Below are 22519 nucleotides of genomic sequence, written 5' to 3' on the forward strand. Positions count from 1 at the left end.
AAATATGTGGACACAGCTAATACATAGTGCTCAGGTATTAAAGCCACCCCATCAATTAGGTGTATACAATACAATTACATAAAATAAATAGGATGTTTTCAACTTTGTAGCTAGAATTTTGGAAAAGCCCCTTTCTGTTCCAGCAGGACTGTGCTCCTGTGTACAAACAAAACCCATTGCGACGTGGTTTGATGAGTTTGGTAAGAAGAAACTGTAACAATGTGCACAAAGCCCTGACCACAATCTTACTAAAGACTTACTGTCATTTTCGAGCCAGGCTTTCTCCTCCAACATCAATGCCTGACCTCAAAAACACTCTTGTGAGTGGAGACTGTTATCGCCCACAAAGAGGAAGGGGGAAACATATATTAAAGCCTATGGTTTTAAAATAAAAGGTTTGGCTCGGATTTTTAGCCCTTTAGGGATACACAGACATGATTCACTTTATCTTTGGTGGGGTGGATAACCAAACAGCCTAGGCAGTGGGAGGTGCACTTGTCAGTGCTTTCTCAGTGCTGATCCCAAGCCCGGATAAAATAAGGAGGGTTGCGTCAGGAAGGGCAGTTGTAGCCTTGCGGTTAAGGTACTGGACTAGAAATAAAAAAAATCACTGGTTCAAGCCCCACCACTGCCAGGTTGCCACTGTTGAGCCTTTGAGCAAGGCCTTTAACCCTCAATTGCTTAGATTTTCTTTATGCTTGGACAGTATAATGTCACAGTACTGTAAGTCGCTTTGGATAAAAGCGTCTGCTAAATGCTGAAAATGTAAATTTAAGGGAATACGGCGTAAAAACTGTGCCAAGTCCTGTATGAGTACCAGAATAACCCCCTGTGGTGACTCTGAAATATGGGAGCAGCCAGATGAAAGAAGCAGCATAAGAGTGTACAGTAAGAGGAATAAAGGATGGCAGGGCTGCTCGTGAAAACTATTTTAATCATTTTCTTTAAACATTTTAATTAAAAGAAAAAATATGTTTGGATAAAAGTAAAATAATGACAAATTAAAAATATATATATATATTATACAGCCATGCAGTTCAACTATGGCATTTATTTTGTACAAACCACAAACTGAGTTGCCCTTTATTCAAGGGCAGCAGGAAATAAACACAAGCAAAACAAGAATGTGATAAACTGCTCTCCACATTTCCTAAAGGCCACAGAAGCTTGTAGTCAATGTGATTTTTTTAGGCACTTTTTAGATGTACTCTTCCATCTTCTCTCTTTTTTCCAATCGACTCTTTTTTTTTACCTAATTCAGTCGCTGGCAACTGGAGTTTATCTCTCTCTCATTGAAGAGGGCTGAAGCTGTCCCCCTCTGACACACACAGAATGCTTTTTTATCACCTACCAGGGGTGGGGTCTCACCAAAGCATCATTTGTAGAAAGCCACACGCCCCCATACAGGCGGCTCAACCTGTAAGCAGAGTTCATAGTAGCCCAAGCACAGAGGAACCGCTGACAGCTGATAGCAGAGCTGAGATTTGAACTGAAGAGCTTAAGATCTCAGCACTGGTGGGCCATCTTGTTTTACCGCTGCACCACCCAAGCACCCCTCTTTCATCTTTTCTTAGAAGTAAATCTATACATCCACATGTTCTTATTCATTCTGGATGTGTATCATCTAGGCATATATTCCTGAGGCAGACCAGTTAGATTTCTGTCTCTCAGGGCACGATCCACCTCCCGGATGTACCCATCTATACGCGTCCTCATGTCCACTGAGAAAGGGTCAAAACTAAGGTCATGGGTTCTGGAACGTTTGAAATGACCGTCTCGATTACTGTCAGCGCACAGAAGTCTGTCGTCGGACACGCTGACGTTCAGGAACGACGTGATGTGTCGGAGTTGGGTGACGAGGTCCATTTGGAGCTTCTCATAGTGCACCACCAGAACATTCCTGGGGAACTTCAGCCAGGCCAGGGCATGGGACACCCACCACAAGGAGTAGCTCTCCACAAACTCTGGCCACTCTGAGTACAAGAGATATGACATTAAGGATTAAAGGCAAATTAAAAATGGATTGAAATATTTGTGTGGATGAGGAAACCCAGGATAGTCAAGTATTAAAGAATATCTTTCAATGTTACACTATATAGCCAAAAGTATTTGGACACCTGACTATGAGCTTGTTGGCTTACCATTTCTATAACAAATTGTATTAAAAGAGTTAACACTTTTCTAAGAAGGTTTCTCACTTTGAAGTACAGTATGTCAGTGGGAATATGAACCCATTCAGTCAAAGGAGCATTTGTATGGCTGGGCACTGATTTTGGTCAAGAAAGCCTTAATTGATGTTCTACTTATTTCAAAGGATAGGAGCTCAGGTTAGTGCTCTGTGCAGACCACTGGAGTGTATTTAAATCATGATTTTCTTTCAAATAAGTCTTCAAATAATGGGTGTCCCAATACTTTTGTCCATTTAGTGTAAGTTCCAATTATAAATGTTGACTTTAAAGCAGTGGTCTCTCAGGGCCAAACTTTTACTTTGGTTTGGCTCCCTGTCCAGACTGTTCATGTCTAACATTCAATGTTTATGACCTAAAACTTTTTTCATTGCTATAAAAATGTTTGCCACATTATAGTTGGCATGATGGCACAGCTGGTAGAGTGGGTGCCATACATCAGCATGAGTCCTAAAGACTCGGTCACTGCCTGTCAAGTGTTTCACATGTTTCCGCAATGTTTTGTCCTCCCATGTTCCAAAAACATGCATGAGGCTGATACGAGTAAGTAAGCAAATGTTTGATGCCCGACAATAAACTGATGTATTTCTTGTGGCACTGGGCCAACTGCTAACTTGACCAGGATGATTTATATTATATTCATAAATAAAAAATTACCAACATAAATAAAAAAGTCTTATAAAAAACCAGTACCTTGACTCTTCCAGTGTGAGTCTGTTGCATATCCCAGGTGCCCGGCGTTCTTGCGGTTGAACTCAGCTATGAGGCAGCGGTACGGGTTCCGGATCAATAGGATGGCAGAGTCGAACGCCTCGATTTCCTTTGGGCCGCTCTCATGCGTCTTTACACAGATGGTTCTTCCACTTCTCCAGTAATCTTTTTCTCCCTTGAAGCCTGAGGAGACGTGATGAGACACATGAGAGTTATACACAGTAATACACAAGTATGTGGACACCACAAATATTAAGTTTGAATGTTTTAGCCTAAGCCACTGCAAACAGGTGTATAAAACAATTAGAAAAAATATATGCTTTCAACTTTCAGCATGACTGTGCCCCTCTGCACCAAGTCCATAAAGGCATGGTTTATGAACCACAAAATAATTATAGTCAAAGTCATAATAATAGCATGTGTAAAACTGTAAACAATCAAGCAAGCTTTACATCAGCATGGACTCAGAGGCTGCTGTTCAAAATAGACACCTCCGCTTATGCTTTTTTGGTTCATGTGATCAGCTACAAACATCAATCTAGCTTTAAAATGATTAGGGTCCTGTTTTGCAAGACATTCACTAAGCTCAAGGCAAAGTAAGGCTCGCTTGACAGTGGACAGTGCCACCCATACAAATTAACATCTGCTATACCTGCCCTGTTTATATAGGCTGTAGTCAATCATAGACATTAACAAGCAAGTAGAGTGTCTGACCTTTGTTGTACAAAGAGCCATCGAAGTAGTAGCTGCCAGTGTAGAAGCCTGTGGCAAGTTCAATGAGGTGGCGCAACCAGGTGTTGCCAGCTCCCGGAAAACTAGACAACGCGATAAGGGATGAGGTACTTTCTGGCAGAAACATCTTCTCCCTGCACTGGGATTCTGAGAGTGAAAAAAATACAAATGTGCAGATCTGTCAGTAAACACTATGGGATTGGATTGCATAGGCACAGAGAAGTTATCAGTCAATAGTCACTGAATTAAAAATAACAAGAAAAAAAAAGGTGTAAGTAAACGTTTGACCTCCACCGTGTGTAATTTCTTACCTAGCAGAGGTGTGCTGTACACCTGTAAGTAGTCAGCACTGGAGGTGTGGTTTTCAGGTTCGCTCCACCCACATAGCTGCTCCTCGACAGTCTTCTGCATTAGAGGAAAAGAGGAGGTGTGGCCACACAAACAGTCCCGCCCCCTCAGGACGGCTAAAGGCAGCTCCTATGAGTCATAAAATGTATATTAAAATACATCCGAAACATGTAACGTTGTGTAATCACACTCATGCATTCAGACAGCGCAGCAGACTAGCCATTTCTCCAAACGAATAGCTCCGGCTATTCATTCTCATTGAAGTTCCATTAAGCTTTCACTTGCAAATTCATTCAACTACAATCTTTTAGAAGAGCCAGTCAAGACAGCAAAGAGCTTTGAGTCATTGTAGGACCAAAAAAGAGGCTCTTGAATGGCAAGAGAATTATTGATTGCTGCCGGCCTCTTTTGATGCAAGCACAAAGAAGGAAAACTAAAAAGCGGCAGTAAGTGTATTAGAGATGCAGAACCCAACCTGATCAGTGCAGGTCTCCACACACAGCTGAGAGGTCACATTAGGCTGGCTGATGTAGAGCTGGAAGCCGGTGAGGGTGTTTTTTGGAATCTGGAAGCAGCCATAATAGTGCACATTTCTGTCTAAGAGAAAGAAGCAAAGTTCATGTTACATTTACATTTGCAGCATTTAGCAGAAGCCTTTATCTAAAGCAGGGGTGTCAAACTCATTTTCACAGAGGGCCACATCAGCATTATTGTGGCCCTCAAAGGGCCGATTGTAACGTATCCTGCTGTGATTGCAGTCTGTTGTTTTTCTTGGAGGCTAAATTCTGCATTTATATTGTCCTCCTTTACCACAGACACGGCCTCATAACACAAGAGACGCACCGTTTTCTCTTCCTGAAGCACAAACTTGTTTTCATTTTCATTACATTTTCTCCTTCTGCTTAATTTTCTTACTTATCTTCATTTTGGGATTATGTGTAAATATTTCTTAACATCATCTACTGGCAGGATGTGTCACTTTGCAGGTCACAAAATCAGCATGCATTTTGAGAGATGCAGTTAATGTAGGATTCTACAGTGTATTTTAAGACAATTGTTCTGCCCTCACTAATAGTTTATCCCCCTTGCTCAGCTAGACAGACAGACAGACAGACAGCTCTCTTCAGAATACAGTCGGTTTTATTTGCTTCCCAGCTGTGTGATACACTGTGTGCACCAGAATGAAGTAAAAATACAAACAATAAAAACAATAAAGAACGTAATACAGTACAAGCACACAGCTGTAGTCAAGTGTTACATCTGGTACAATATGAGATTTAACCAAACGTAAAATAGAGGTAAGGAGTTAGCATTTTGTGTAAAGATACTAATTGCTATAGTAACGGTATTTAATTACGGTAAATTTGTAACTAAAACGCAGTGATATACTCACTAAACATTTACAAACAACTGAGAATATAAACGCCACTACTTACAGACGATGCTTTGGTAATATATTACAAGATAATTATTTATATTTATTATTATTGTTTACATTACTACCCGCGTTCTTTTGCCGTAAAAGTCACATGGGCTGCGCCCGGAATCGCATACTTCCATACTCAATAGTACGCGAAATGAGTACGTGAGAGCGGTTAGTATGTCTGAATACATAGTATACACAAAGAGGTACGCGAGAAGTACCCGGATGACCTACTTATTGGGCAGCCATGTTTGAGTATGCAAGCGATACACACTTGCGGTCCGTTAATGTATCCCATAATGCAACTGGAGCTGCGTAGGCGTTCGAAGCGTAATAAGAAACAAGAAAGACAGCGGTCCTCTGTTTACAAGTGTAAGTAAGATAAATAAAAGAAAACATTTTAAAGACGAATTAATAACAAAAACACGATAAATATCCAAAAGTTTGGCGAGTGGGGTTTGTAATGAGTCTGTAACCATGGTGATATTACGTCATCACGTCCCACGTCATCACTTGACGTTGGAAAGATGGCGGATGTAGTGCGTAGCAGAGCCGTAGATAGAGAGAGTTGCGACACTCCTTGATCTCGCCGCCACGCGGTCACGTGGTTCATGTAACCCTCCAATAGTTCCAAACAAACCCGGCGCTGTCATGTTCTCAAATGGGACAGGCAGCAGTGAATTAAATATTAAACGCTAAATAATAAACATTTGTACAATTTCTGGGGATTTTCAACTGCGTTTACATTTACTGCATCTGCTTTAATGTCAATTTGGTATATAAAGTGGAAGATTGATGTTTATAATGACTTGTTAATAGGTCGTTCTTGTTAACACACAGTACATTATATTAGCATACATTACATAATGCCATATCATCAAGTAGTAGAGACAATATACAGTACAGGGATTAAAGAGTTTTTTATGTTTTGTTTTTTGCATAAACTAATCTCCCTTCACTTTCCTGAGGATTCATAATAATAATCATTTTGGCTAAACACTAAGTCATGTGCTGGATTCATAAGGTTTACCTGCACTGAATGAACAGATTGATAAACACACTACCGTACCTTTAACATTATAGTGCAGGTACATGAAAAAGCTTCATTCATCTCTTATTTCATGAGTGATTAATCATTGATTCCTACATGTAATACATTAATGAATTCATTATGAATATGCACTAGTTCATTTTGTCTAATGTAAGTGGTGGAGAAGGAACACAAACCATGTAGTTGAGTTAAAGTAGAGATATCCAAGGTAACATATTACTCCAGCAAAAGTAGTAGTAAAAGTAAAAATACTCTTTACCTCCACTAAAGTACTAAACTAAATTTACCTTCAAATGTACTTAAGTATGAAAGTAAAAGTATAATGATTTATTGTGGTTCTAATATTTTATTATCATTTCTGTAACAAGAATCTTGATTAATCAACTAATTTTAGGTGAAAAGACTCTAGTGTCATTAATTAATCTTAACTGACTGAGCTAAATTGGGTTATACCTATTAATTAAGATAAACATGTAACATTTAGTGCTGAGCAAATGCTAAACAATAACAGTATTAAGTATATTAATGACATTAAATTCATTATTTTTTTAAAACAAAGCAACATACAGCTAAAAATGCTTGATAAGTAGTGGAAATGAATGAGGCTCTATGGGATGTTTGGAACTATTCAGAGCTCCACAACCCGGAAGCTGCGCAGAAAATATGTCCCGCCCCCTTTCCAACGGTTCCCTATGAGAGTGTCGCCACTCTGTTCTCTCTACCGCTCTGGTAGATAGAGAGAGTTGCGACACTCCTTGATCTCGCCGCTACGCGGTCACGTGGTTCATGTAACCCTCAATAGTTCCAAACAAACCCGGCGCTGTCATGTTCTCAAATGGGACAGGCAGCAGTAAATGAAATATTAAACGGCAAATAATAAACATTTGTACAATTTCTGGGTATTTTCAACTGCGTTTACATTTACTGCATCTGCTTTAATGTCAATTTGGTATATAAAGTGGAAGATTGATGTTTATAATGACTTGTTAATAGGTCGTTCTTGTTAACACACAGTACATTATATTAGCATACATTACATAATGCGATATCCTTAAGTAGTAGAGACAATATACAGTATAGACATTAAAGTTTTTTATGTTTTGTTTTTTGCATAAACTAATCTCCCTTCACTTTCCTGAGGATTCATAATAATAATCATTTTTGCTAAACACTAAGTCATGTGCTGGATTCATAAGGTTTACCTGCACTGAATGAACAGATTGATAAACACATTACCGTACCAAAAACATTATAGTGCAGGTACATGAAAAAGCATTCATTCATCTCTTATTTCATGAGTGATTAATAATTGATTCCTACATGTAATACATTAATGAATTCATTATGAATATGCACTAGTTCATTTTGTCTAATGTAAGTGGTGGACAAGGTAGACAAACCATGTAGTTGAGTTAAAGTAGAGATATCCAAGGTAACATATTACTCCAGTAAAAGTAGTAGTAAAAGTAAAAATACTCTTTACCTCCACTAAAGTACTAAACTAAATTTACCTTCAAATGTACTTAAGTATGAAAGTAAAAGTATAATGATTTATTGTGGTTCTAATGTTTTATGATCATTTCTGTAACAAGACTCTTGATTAATCAACTCATTTTAGGTGAAAAGACTCGTGTGTCATTAATTAAGCTTAACTGACTAAGCTAAATTGGGTTATACCTATTAATTAAGATAAACATGTAACATTTAGTGCTGAGCAAATGCTAAACAATAACAGTATTAAGTATATTAATGACATTAAATTCATAATTTTTTTAAAACAAAGCAACATACAGCTAAAAATGTTTGATAAGTAGTGGAAATGAATGGGGCTCTATGGGTTGTTTGGAACTATACAGAGCTCCACAACCCGGAAGCTGGGCAGAAAAAATGTCCCGCCCCCTTTCCAACGGTTCCCTATGGGAGTGTCGCCACTCTGTTCTCTCTACCGCTCTGGTGCGTAGCAGTGTTGTGTGCATACTGCATACTTCTGTACTGGAAGTATGTACTTTTTTACCGGCAGAGTAGTGCATACTTCCTCCAATCTAGTACATACTCTCTAAGTATGCGATTCCGGACGCAGCTATGGCTTCTCAGCGAAGGTCATTTAAAAAATAATGACACAATGTCACTGTTGTCTATAAGTCTATGTTTATAGTTACTTGGCTAATATTGCAGCTTACAACAGCATTTAATAATTTAATATGACACACAACAAGCTTGAAAATACACAGTATTGACTTACAGTATTGACTGTGTAAACATGCAGTTTTTCATGAAATGTATTTTAATTTAAACAAGAACGCTCTGGCAACCATTGTCATTTGGAGATGTGAGAAAATCAAAACAAGGAAACTTTATAGTTTCACCAGTCAAAAGGCAAATGAAATCTTATTAAAGCTCTATGAAGCCACTACAAGCAATTCCAGGATAAATAAAATGTAAACCAACAAGCTGGACGCCCACATGAACAACAATTGGCTGTTGTTCAAGGGCAGGGTGTCGGAAGGGACCTCAAAACTGATGCAATTATGACCTGTACAGGGACGGGAGATAATGCGTTGATCAGAGTGTGGCTCTCCGTACACAAAGCTGATCCGCATATGATCTCGCCTCGTGCAGGTGAAAAGATGCAGTCGGCTACTGCACACGTGTGTCAGTCTCGCTCTCCTCAATCAGGGTGGAGGGCAACATCAGTAGGGAGGAAGCGTAATGCAATTGGGTAATTGGATAAGACTGGATTAAAAGAAAAATTGGGGGAAAATGCAATAAATAAATAAATAAATAAATATTGTTTATTTATGTAGCACCTTTTATCCAACATAAAAACAACAATTAAAATTAAAGAATAAAAAACAATGAATTAAATAAAAAGAAGTGCTTGATTAAAATTAGGTGAAAGAATGAATGAAAGAATACTCTATAAATCATCAAGTTACTGACGCCCTAGCTAATCATAGCTGATTTGAAGCCCATTTCCAATTCCAACACAAATACAGTATAGTAAGAGCTAACTATTGGGTATAGAAACAAACACAAAAACATGTGGCTAAATACTGGGTAACTAGTTCCCTAGTGTCCATGCTGTGCATTTTCTTTTTTTCTTTCTAAGATTTGAATTTCTCCCCACCATCTAATGTAACATAAATTATGTGTCTCATTAATGGTACTTTGAAAAGGGAGGAGGCAAGCTATAAAAACCAAGCAGCAAAGCTGGGAATCAATGCGGTGGGTGGCACTTGAAATAGCATGGCAGAAAGGTAAGCAGTACTGCCTCATTTTAAAGGAAAAAAATAGGACAGCCAGTGTAAAGTGGTTATGCTGTGTAAGCAGCGTAATGCAAAAATATGTGTGTACTTAATCCTCTAAGGTTAGTACACTACCAATATCTGAAGCATCACGATCAGCAATCCAAAAGCCTCCTAAACATTAAGAACAGCATGTGTGCTACTGGCAAGACAAAATACTATTGGCTAATGAGCAATTAACTCACTTAACCGTCCCAGCATGCAACTCATTTGGGATTAAGCAAAACAGCAGAAAGACAAGACTAATGCGTAATTTGTATCTGCGACCAAACTCATAAACATATTTAAAAATGCTGCTTGTGCTCTAGCCCATAGATAAAAAAGCACAAGCATGGTACCCAGACACGTCTTCCACAGTGAATCCTATTAAAACACACCAAACAACTCATCACTACTGTTGTACACCTATTAAAAAACCTGGATAGCTGGAACCCCATCATGCCACCAACTTTTTAATCCCCAATTTATGTCACATGATGCCATTAAAGTGAACTTCGACAACTATGAGCATCCTTAGACAGCCAGAAATGGGCCCTAGTTCATTAAAGAAACACATCACGTGTACAACAACCTCATGTCTTGATGACATCTAAAATCCATACTTTGGCTGCAGAGAACTCTTCAGCTGCAGCTGACAAGCTTCATGATTGGGTCTACATACTTGATAAACCCGTGTGAACAGATTAGCATTAACTCACACAGGTGCAGAGGGTGGCAATCAACCACTTCCTGTGCTGTACTCTATAAGTTTTGGAAAGCAGTGGGAAACAAGACCAATATGTGGGCAATGAATTTGGTGGAAGCCAGAAAGCTCATTTACGGATAAGTGGAAACCAACAAGCTAATAAAAATGCCATGCACAAGCGTTTTATAATATTATAGTGTTTTGTGTTTTTTTGCTAATTATAGCTTTTAGTTTGAATTAATTCTGTGTTTGTATAATTTGTGTAAATCATATTTATTCAAATTATCCTCCAGGCCACCCAAGAAGGACAGGCCCTGCTGAGTCTGGTTCCTCTCAAGGTTTCTTCCTGTATTTTTAAGGGAGTTTTTTCCTTGCCACTGTCGCCCTCGGCTTGCTTAACGGGGGATTTTGGTCTGTTGGTCCTGGATTCTGTAAAATTGCTTTGAGACAATGTCCACTGTAAAAAGCGCTATACAAATAAATTTGACTTGACTTGATAGTGGCCGAACATAATCCAAGCAATTAAGAGTTAAGGGTCCAACAGTAGCAATCTTGCAACGATGGGGCTTGAACCAGTTAAATTCTGATTACTAGACCGGTACTTTAGCCACAGAGCCATCACTGCCACAGATGCACAAGGCTAAAATATTCCTCCTAGGTCTGACAATTTGTCAATTTAGCTAGCGGATTAATGAACAGATGTACCATGTCAACCTCTAAAAACTTAAGCTGATCTCTGTTTGCTTGATCATTGGAGGAAAAGATCTGAAGCCAGGCTCAAAAAAGGTTAACACTGAATCTGTGGCACTGGCACAGGTTTACTCTGGACAACTTCTAGACTATCAACAGCATGTGTGCCCCTGGCAAGACTAGAAAAAATTACTATTTGCTTGAAAAAAATGTATTTAAATGTATATGGCCACCCCACTGGAATAACATGAAGAGAAATGAAGCAACAAATATGCCTCTGTATGTGCAGCCATTATTTTATACCTCCTTGCATCTCCTTTAGTTATTCACCAGCCAAAGCCTGCCCTGCAGTCCAGCAATAAAGGAAGCATTAGCACCCACTTGCATATGTTTGTGTTTGTGTGGGAGTAGTGTTTTTTTCCATTGAAAAAATGTTGCTCCCTGTGTTCACACCATACCGACAACCTTTTCACAAGAAGTGTTTGAGTTTTCTTCCTCTCCCACACATTCTATTTTATATTTCATATTCCGTGTCTGATTACTTCCAGCGTCTTTAGCGTCCTCGGGTCTGAGTCATGATATGACGGTACTCGCCTTTAAAAAGATATAATCTGCAATAAGTTCCATACTGAAAACCAAAATCTCTGAAAACCTTGTTGTGGAATATGTGACTGTGTATGGGAGATTGAAGGCATTGTGACGCCACCATGGGTTGGAAACAGGAAGACAAAAATCATTGACATGTTCTCTGAGTGTTTGTTTTATTACTGTAAATCTTGCCAGTTGTTTCACTGCATGAAAAGCATCAGTCTTTAGAAATCAATGCCAGTCTGAGTTGTGGTGGAGTATAGACAATAGTTCTAAATTCCTTGTTACATTTTTGCCCCACAGATGTGTAAGAGACTGTAGTTCAGTATCCAGTGACTAAACAACCTAAACAAAGTTTAGGAACAACTTGTGCTGTTAGGAGTCAGGAGCATCGTCTGCACTAGCAAGGCAAGCCAAGATACTGATTAGATTTAAATTGCTAGAGTCCAAGAGAACTCAGTGGAGTACTATATTTTACTCATTACTGAATTGCAAGTTGGGAACACATGATACGTGTCTTGCTCTGAATCTGGAGATTAATGCATAGCACTGATCATTAAATATTCCTAGACAACTAGCCAAGCAATTAACAATGTTTTATATAGTAGGACTGATGTGTGACAGTACTACTAACCTATTCCCCTTTCTAACGGCATAATTCATGTAACATTTGCAACTTAGGTAATGATTTGAGCTCTGATTTACCACAGATTAAATCCCCCCTCTATAACCAGTTGTTACAATACCTTCTTGAAAAGCCACCAGTCTGCCCTCCTGAAGAGCGTAAGAATGTGTCATTTCTTTTCTTTGACATACTACTCACATCTCCTGTGTCCAAAAATCCATTCATCCACTTTGTAGATTGACAGTCTGGCCACACCTCCACATGGCGAGCCCCTTTCTACCCTGCACTCCAGGTAGCAGTCCTCATTCCGTGCCCGAGGGGCACCGATATGGTTCCCACAATGACAGTCTGTGGCATATTCCAACCCAGCGAACCGGTACCCACTACGACAGAGAATAACAGATTACTGATTAGCATGCATGTTGTGTTGGGGTCTGGAACCTTTTTTTAAGTTTGTTTGAATTGAAATGGCATTTACATTTTATGTCTGTATTAAAATGGCATTTAAATAAAAAATACATTTTAATTTACATTTTAAGCCTATAGATATTTGACAAATATTAGCTATTTTAAAAAGCTTTTTGTGCGTTTTCAAAAAATGTCAGGTCAAAAATATACATACAGTAACAGTACAGTAAAGCATTAATTTGGTAATATAGAAAGTGCTGTAACGCCATTTAACTTTGTGCCATGCCTCCTAATTCCATGTTAGTAAATATGATTGACTACATCTGGTGTCCTTATAAACAGGGCTGGATAGAATCCTGTTATATGATCTAAGATTCACAAATAGACATAAATTTAAAGTTTAAAGGGAAAAAGCAGATATGTTGAGGCCTAAAGATCCAAGTGACTTTAATAAGGGCCAACTCCTTACAGCCAGATGACTGGGTTGAGGTATCTCCAAAACAGCATGGGCAACCGTGGTGCGTACCCAATGAGGCGTCCCAATAAGAAAAAGGCAGGCACTACTTGTTGTTAGGGGGGCAAGACTTATTAATGCCAGAGAACAATTTGATTGGAGTGAAACTACACAACCCCATACACAGAATGACTCAGTCATTTGGTCAATGATTGGTCCGCATTAACGTCACTCAGGTCATGCTAATCATATCTGCTGCATTCAACACGTGAACTACGAGGGACTACCATCAGTCCAACATTATAAAGATCCCTAGCCCTCACATGCAACAGTGTTACAAAATAGGCACTACCATGCACATATTTTGAGAGTGGTCCTAATGTTTTGGCTGATAAGTGTATTAATTATGTAAAATTGGCAGAGCACGCAGCAAGTGTACGGTCTGGATGAGAGTTTTTTTTTGTTTGTTTTGGTGGCTGAGAGTGGGCAGCATTGATTCTGAAATGCTGGCAGTTAAGGCATAATAATATTTATGTTTTTGCATTAGACATTTTTCGCCTATAAGCGCATAATTTATTTTGACTGGCCAAAGAGATGTCACTTTATCCATGTTTTTAATTCAGTAGGTAAAAGATCTTCACAGATACTGGACCAGATCCAAGACCCTCTGCCCATATTCTGGCCCCTGTGTATGCTGCGAAACACTGTCTGTATTCTGCTAAGAGAACATTGAACATCATTTATCATGTTTGTTAACCCTGGTTTAGACCCGAAAGCATGATTCTATTTAGCATTACTGTATTTAAAATATATTCGAGTCGAATCACGAGCATGTAGTGATAGATATGTACAAAACCCCACACATTCATTCATACAGACGTCTACATACACTATAGTTAAACTAAGAGCTGGAAATTTTGGGTTTAGGGTTTCAACTGTTGCAATTCCTTACAGATGTACACAATCAATTACAGAAAATACACTATATGGCCAAAAGTATTTGGACACCTGACCATGAGCTTGTTGGACATCCTATTTCAAAAACAAATGCTATTAAAATAGAGTGACATCTATGTGTTGTTAGCTCTAACAAGAGACATAATTAAAAGTATGCTATGTGTATTGTAACAGGTCCACCTGCCTCGGACAATCAGACAGTCACTGCGTCTCATCAGCGGTAAATTTGCTGCTGCTAAGGGGGACAACAAAGCCGGCCTGTAAACGGCTCTTCCAGCTGCAGCAGATGTAGCACTGATGAGACACAGAGGCTGTTTGATTAAAGGAAACACGGTCCTCTGCATCGCTGTCCCCATCTCCATGGCAGGTAGACTGTACTATACAGTGTATAGTATGCAGACCTTCTTTTTAGTGATTGTGTTTAGGTGCTTCAGTCACACCCATTGCTAACAGATGTATAACAGTAATAATGGCCTCAACACTATCAAGCACCTTTTGGAAATTAATATGCTGATAGCAAGCCAGGCCTCGTGGTCTGACATCAGTGCCTGACCTCACAAATGCTGTCTTGACTGAATGGGCACAAATTCCAACAGACAGACTCAAAAATCTTGTAGAAAGCCTTTTTACAGAAAAAAGTTCTGAGTGAAACGTACCTCTGTGAGCAGGTGTCCTGGCATAAGGAACTGGTCATTTTGCGCAAGTCATAAAGAACGGTCCCTCCAAGCGCTAGCTGTTTGTCATCGTTTGTAAAACAGCCGATGTAGGTTCCTTAAAAATAATGTAAGATCAGCTTAAACTTTTTTTAAAATCCAAAATATGTTTTTAAACATAGAAGTGCTGTGAAAAAACTGCCCCCTTTCTGACTGTGTCTGTTATTGAATGTCACACATGATGCCAGCTCATGACTCATGATTATACTAGAATAAAAACTCATTACATTTCAGGAACAAAGTTCTCCAACCAATTTTAAGTCATTACAATCAAGTTCAAACCCTCAGTTAAAGATTTGTACAGGAACGCTTTGCCAAAATCCAAAAACGCTGACACAAAAGCTGTTAAAATAGTAATCTTACTCATATAATAATAATAATTCTAAGCATAATAATTATATTCTTTATGATGTGCTAGGCCAGTCAAGCACACACACTGTGTGACTAGGAAATCACTCTGTTGTAGCATGTACAGAATGTGGCCTGGCATTGTTTATTTATTTATCAGGATTTTAATGTCATGTTTTACACTTTGGTTACATTCATGACAGAACAGATAGTTATTTATTACACAAGATTCATCAGTTCAGGTTTAATGTCAAACACAGTCATAGACAATTTTTCTCCAATTCACCTCACTTGCATGTCTTTGGACTGTGGGAGGAAACCGGAGCTCCCGGAGGAAACCCACACAGACACAGGGAGAACATGCAAACTACACACAGAAAGGACCTAGGAATTGAACCCAGGACCTTCTTGCTGTGAGGCGACAGTGCTACCCACTGAGCCACCGTGCCGCCCCGCCTGGCATTGTCTTGTTAAAATAATCATGGACTTCTCTGGAAAAGATGTCACCTCGATGACAGCATATGTTTCTTTAGAATTCCAATATACCATGTCCATGTCACTGGTACCTTCACACACATGCAAGTCGCCCATGCCATGTGCACTGATGCTCTCTTATACCAGCTTGAAACTTGGACTCAGCTGAACATAGCACACATTTCCACTTTCTGTCTCTGCGTCTGCGCATCTGCATAAAATTGTAATGTATGGCCTTCTCTTTGTGTAACAGAGTTTCAGGTTGTATGTATTGATGCAGCTGCAGACTGTGTTAAGTGACAACGGTTTTCTAGAGTACTACTGAGCCCATGTGGCTATATTTATTACAGTAGTGTGAGTAGTTCTCATGTAATGCTGTCTGAGGGTCATTCACATTAAGCACTGGTTTCTGGCCTTTCCATAAACTAACTGAGATTTCTCCAAGTACCCTGAATCTTTTCACAATATTTTGTACGGTAGATGATAAACTTTGCTCATTTTTTGGAATCTTGTGTTAAGAAATATTTTTGATGGATAATTGATGGATAACTCTGATAGATAGTTTGGGAAAGGTTAGCCACCAGCTAAATTTACTTGTACAGACTGATTCTTTGGTGGATCCAATCATGATACCCTCACCTGTTATCAATTGACCTGCTTATTGTGAAACACTGTGAGTTGAATATTCTATAAACTTTTCACTGTTATTTTGCCATAACAAAATTGTTAAGTGTTTTAAGTAGAAATACAATGAAGATGATGAGTGAAAACATTAAAAATCTAATCTTTGTACTTTTTCAATCTTTAGACTTGAGACAATTAACAAATCACTGAATATTCTTTTATTGCATTTTACAAATCGTCCCAACTTTTCAGACAAGACTTACCTATTTGTCTGGTTTCTCTCTGCGATGGATTGTGTTCTGCCATGTTCTCCTGGCACCTCAGATGTCTGAGCTTCAGCTTTCTGGACATGAAATGCTCCTGATTTGCTCTACCATCAGCCAGGTCCAGATTAATACTTGGTGCATCCAGAGATCTTAAAGGTATGGAAAGCGATTCTGACGGCACATTGGTTTCTCTCTGAAACAGGGCCATGTTGGAGCGCTGGAGCAGAACTACACTGCCTGCCATGATGTAAGCCACGCCCAGAAAGAAGAGGAGCAACTGGGCCTGTCGCAAAAATCTCTTCAGTCTGTAGACGGTTTTACCCATTGTCACAGCTTAGTAATCAAAGACTTATGATAGGGCCAAAAATAAAGATGCTCCTGCTGGTCAGGATCCATAAGCCCAAGAATTATGGAATTTCTTCATCATGGTCAGTCTTTATGTGTCTGTCAGATAAAAGAATTCGGATTAGGGGTTGCAAAAACATCCACAATGCTCTTAAAACATAAACTGACTGAAAGAAGCAAAGAGGAAAAACGATTAAGACATATTTCAAAATGTGGAGTTCCTTTTTAACGTTTCTTTTAATAATATTGGAGCCTGTATGGCCAAACACAAACCAACACATCAGAACACACACGCACAAATAAACAAAAACACATAGACACACACACACACACATACTGATGAATACACACACATACACACAGATGCATGAAGACATACACACAAACACATCAGAACAAACAGATGAACACACACACAAACACACACACACTCACACATGCACGCAGACATGCATGTTTACACCCCCATACACATAGACATAAAGGCACACTCACACACACCCCATGCGCACACAATCAAATAATCAAACACACAGATAACCACACAAACACAAACCATTACATAAGAACACACACAGATATAAAGACAATCAAATAAACACCCAAACACACTCACACAAACAAACTCATAATCACAAACCAAAACTCTCACACACACAGATGCATGCAGACATACACACAAACACATCAGAAAAAATAGATGAATACGCACAAACACACACACAGATGCATGCAGGCAGGTTTACACCCCCATACACACAAAGGCACACACTCACACACATCCCCCATGAGCACACAATCAAATAAACAAACACACAGATAACCACACACACAAACACAATCCATCACATCAGAACACACACATAAATAAGGACAATCAAATACACACATACACACTCACACAAACAAACTCATAATCACAATACAAAACTCTCTCTCTCACACACACACACACACACATTTTGTAAGTACCTTCATTCCTTCCAATAAACCCCATAAAAATCGTCTATTAATCTCAGCCACAAATACAAAGTGACAGCTATTCTGTAGAAGGAAACTCAATGTGTGAGAGAATTACCCAGCCTGACCTTCATGTCGTTCTGAATGTGAGTCCCAGAAAAACGAGCTGCTGTGTTGATAAAGTTTTATGATTTCTGGAACAGAGCTCAGACTTTTAGACACATCGCTTTCTGTTCTGCTGCTATAAAAATGTACAGGCGTTGCTGCTAACACCCAAGAGGAGAGTAGAACGTAGCCAACTCCAGAATTATTAATAACTAGTGTTAAAATAAACTTCTAAGATGACTAAAATGTAAAAGGATTAACATTTCAGAAAGAAAACATTTCAGTGCTAAAACAGACAATGATAGAACAATAATTCTAATTGTCCAGGATTTTATCATATAATTTAAAATGCGGAAAATAACTAAGCTACAGCCTTAGTGATCCTTACAATAACAAACTTTGACTTGACCTCTGTTACTTCTGTCCTTCAGCCTCCCACTTTCTGTGGCTTTCTGTAGATAATGTGTTAGTCTAAGCTCCATATATGCAGCAGATTAAATAACAGACCAGGTTGTGTTTAAATGAACAAATTTTTTGCTGAAAGTTTGAGCTCTTAGGTTTGCATATTTGCAGTTGACTGTGTCTGAGGGAAAGAAGGTTGGACAGGGTTTCTCTTTTACTTCTTAGTGTTCTGCTGTCTGGTAGAGGAAATAGCACAAGATGTGAAGAACAGAGCATACGTCACGTCGCAACACGTCGTCTGTTTAATATTTTATATGAAGAACTCTTAAAGATCTAAATGTCATTCAATGTGTTCTTATTTTCCAACTTTAGCAAAATTGCTTGGTTGTGTTCTAAATCACCACTATGTACTATGTATCCTCATCACTCAATGTAAAAAAAAAAAACCTGGATACTTAAAATAAACTTAGATATTGCATATACACAGTCCAAACCCTTAGACCTTCAAAGCTAAATGTTTTGTACTAAAATACCCTAAAACAGATATCTGTGTCTTGCTGGAGAGCTTTAATGTATACTTACTTAAACTTGGCCCAACCTTGACTGTAAAACCAGCTTGTTTGTTTACAGCCCCCTTTAAAATGTGTAATCTGTCTGAACTGATTCATTTACAGACATTAAGCTTAGACCATGGAATTATTGGACTTTTTGATTAAAAAATGAAATCCTTTTTATTTGTTACATTTATTTATGAACAAAATAAGCATAAGTGAGCTGGTGTGATAACAGCAATCCCTGAGTTTCAAAGGTTTGAATCACAAATACTGAAGGAGAATGGTGTTAGGTGAACCTAGCCATTGTGGGGACACACATTAGTGCACTCTTAGTGATAGTCACAAGCCAGATCAAATAAGCGCACCAGGAAGAAACGCTGTGGCGACCCCTAATGAGAGCAGCCAAAAAATATTTATAGAAAGGATCTCAAATTATTATACAGTGGTTCTGTTGAGTTTCAAGGTATTTTTTCCTGTAAGGATGTATGGGAAACCTGTTAATGCATTCCGTGGTCCAGTGGACTTGCATATATTTTAGGCTTATGTAAAATAACGGGTTGTTTTTGACACTTATACACTGAAAATAACACAAATATAATATAAAAACACTAAAATAAAAAGCTGATTCTTACAATTTATCAAAAAGCTATAACACAAGTTTAAAAGTGAAACAGTGAGGAAAATCCAGCTAAACACAGATACATGTAGATACTTTAGAATCTGACGATTATTCCACACAAATGCAGTTTCATCTCATGTGCACACTTTGATGACGCATTACTGCACCACTCAAGCCGAGTGCTAAACAAAGCGACTGTTCATTGTTAATTTAAAATTGAATAAATAAATAAAATAAAAAAACTGAACACATTGAGTTTAATGGAAACGTTGAGTTTAAGGGTACAAATTTCTCGACAAAGGGCATTGAGTTTTAAAGATTTTAAATTTAGGGGACATTGAGTTACAAGTTACCACTGTATTTGACTTTAATTATTTTTTTTTTTCTCAATTTTAAAGTGTATTGGATTAAATGACCACACGTCTAATGGTAGTCTTTAAAAGGGTCTTTAAAAATATAAACAAGTTTATTTCTGCTTATATAAAGAAACCCTGATATCAATCGATACTTAGCCCTTAAAATGAAGTAATGTACTGACTACTGATTTGTGATAACCGATTGTGTTTACTACTAGCCTGACTTAACCATGGTTTCCCATTTTACAGCCAATCGGACTCTGTTTTTCGGTTGCTTTAGTGCTCAATTCATTCTAGAACCGAGTGGGAGATTTTCTTTTCCCAGCTGACACGTATCAGACGAGACAAACTCCTACTAATGTCTGAGTATACCAGCCACAAGAGGCTTCTTGTTACCATAGTGAAACACGGGTAGCGAAATAAGCAAATGCACATCACAGCCCACAGCATCATGTCTAAAAAGTGGGTTACAGAGACAGCATTTCACTCAGCATTCACTTAAACCAGTTATTAAAATAACTGAGTGAAAGAGTCTTATTTGCTTTTAGCTGCAGGCATCATGTGCAGATTAATGTTTTTAAACTAAGCACCATGGCAGATGTTATGAACCTTAATGCACTGTGTTCTACAAAATATTAAAATGAATACTTTCCCACATAAATGTAGAAATATTAGATTAATATGAACTGTTTAACTGTGATTTGAATCTCTTGTTGCTTCATCACTTTTTGTCTCCTATTGATAACTATACTGTACATAATAAAAACATTATGGATTTTTATATTTCATGTTCATCATTTCAGCCACTTCATTTCAACCCAGACTTTTTGCCAAAATATCAAATGTCTTTTTTCAACTTGTTGTTTCATGCTGGATAGCTGATGGCTTCCCTGCCAAGGAAATCTGGATATAGGAGAACCATTAAACACATCTCTCCCACATTCTAATTAACACTTAGAGACAGTGTTGCCTTTTATAAACACTGCACATGTTCATTCATTCCTTTGATTTCTTTGTTTTGCTTAGAGCTCCTTATGTTCTCGAAACCAGACCATCTGTAAGATGTACAGTCTATTTGTGGATGCTTTCTATAGGCTACTTGCGTAACGCACAGCGCCTTCAGAACCAAGTGTACTGAACAGCGACCACAAACACACACACACACACACACACACACACACACACACACACACACTCCTCCAGCTATCCTATTAATGAAGAGTATTTCGGCTCTTTTAAGTGAGTCAAATCAATTTATTCAGCTCACCAATATGAGTCGGTTCTTTCCTCTGTCGACTTCTCGTTCAGTAGCTCTGCCAGTTTGTTTTCACAAAGTTAGTTATTTTATTCTCTAATTGTTCTTGCGCCTTATATTATAGGTCGAGTATGACTATGACTATGATAAAGAGGTTTTCAAAGATATTCTTAATTTACAGTGTATTTTCATTTTTGGGAAAAAGAACATTTAAACATCTTATTTTAAGCTATTTCATACATTAAATGTTATAGATAATCACTAATAATAATAATAATCAGCTTTATATGTCTTGAAGCAAAACGGTTTAAGATTTACACCAGACGAATTAAAGAGTCGACACAAATAACCGATTCAGAGTCGCGAATATCTGACTAGATCCCTGTCTGAAAAAGATGAACACGCGGTGCGAATTTACTTACCCATCTGGTACACACTGTCATTATCCTCATTATATACATCTCAGACTTGTGGTCCATCCTGGACTTCTTAGTTTAAAGCGCATTGCACCTGTAGATCCATAAACAAACCTGAAAACCATCAGAATTCTAGTATTTGTGCAGCGTTCACTTGCTGTTATCATTCTCTGTGTGGATGAAGAACTCCGCTCACCGCCAGCCGTTTCAAGAGCGTCACTCGTCGCATAGTTCAGCCAATCAGCGCCCAGTGTGCGAATTTTGCCAGGGCTAGGCTCCTCCCACCACGTTTTAATGGTGTTGAGGGTGATGGACATGGACTGAGGGTTGGGACAAAATTCACCATCAACAGAACATTCATTAAACTATTTATCCTGATCGAGGTCATGGTGGCTCAGACTCCAACTGGTAACACTGGGCAAAGGGCAGAAATACTCCCTGCACAACCTGTCACAGAGCAACACTCATTGCCACACTTTCTCTTATTTACTCATGGTAAAAACAGATAAAACATAATACCACCATGCCAACCAAAAGCATTTTGACCATGGTTGTTTTCTTCCTTGGGTCCATTGTTTTCAGTTGGCACCAGACCCACAGCCAGAATTCAGTGCAGGCTCTGCATAGACTTACAACAAGTGTGCCTGTGGGTACTTCAGTCCACCAAGCATCTGTGAGGTTAGGTCTGACTCAAAGCTAATATTCCAATCAATTCCAAGTGTGCAGTAGGGTTACATCTGGGGCTCTGTTAAAGTCACTGGAGCATCTCCAACTATGTGTGTTTGATCTGACCATGTTTCCGGATGCAGTCAGACTGCTAAATTGCTCCACCCCTCATATACTAACTATGCACCAATCACTTTAAACACCTGTGACCTGGTGCTGCCATTTTTCTGCTGCTATACACTTTGAGCTGCTG

At 38.6% G+C, this 22519-nt stretch overlaps 1 protein-coding gene and 1 long non-coding RNA gene across 2 annotated transcripts; one reads left to right on the forward strand and one right to left on the reverse strand.

The window, feature by feature from the left end:
* Positions 1–1000: 1000 nt before the first annotated feature.
* On the reverse strand, positions 1001–16913 carry wscd1b (WSC domain containing 1b). Its single transcript, XM_063014433.1, has 8 exons — positions 16586–16913; positions 14820–14934; positions 12543–12727; positions 4453–4574; positions 3941–4106; positions 3612–3776; positions 2880–3080; positions 1001–1973 (listed from the first exon to the last, which is right to left on the reverse strand). The coding sequence occupies exons 1-8, from the start codon at positions 16911–16913 to the stop codon at positions 1621–1623; spliced, it is 1635 nt and encodes a 544-aa protein (XP_062870503.1). The 3' UTR covers positions 1001–1620.
* LOC134332689 (uncharacterized) lies at positions 5675–16986 on the forward strand. Its single transcript, XR_010015280.1, has 2 exons — positions 5675–5772; positions 16791–16986. It is a non-coding gene; the product is annotated as an uncharacterized LOC134332689 (long non-coding RNA).
* The last annotated feature ends 5533 nt before the right edge of the window (positions 16987–22519 follow it).

This window comes from Trichomycterus rosablanca, chromosome 18 (genome assembly GCF_030014385.1).
Source record: "Trichomycterus rosablanca isolate fTriRos1 chromosome 18, fTriRos1.hap1, whole genome shotgun sequence".
In the NCBI taxonomy this organism is placed as follows: Eukaryota; Metazoa; Chordata; class Actinopteri; order Siluriformes; family Trichomycteridae; genus Trichomycterus; species Trichomycterus rosablanca.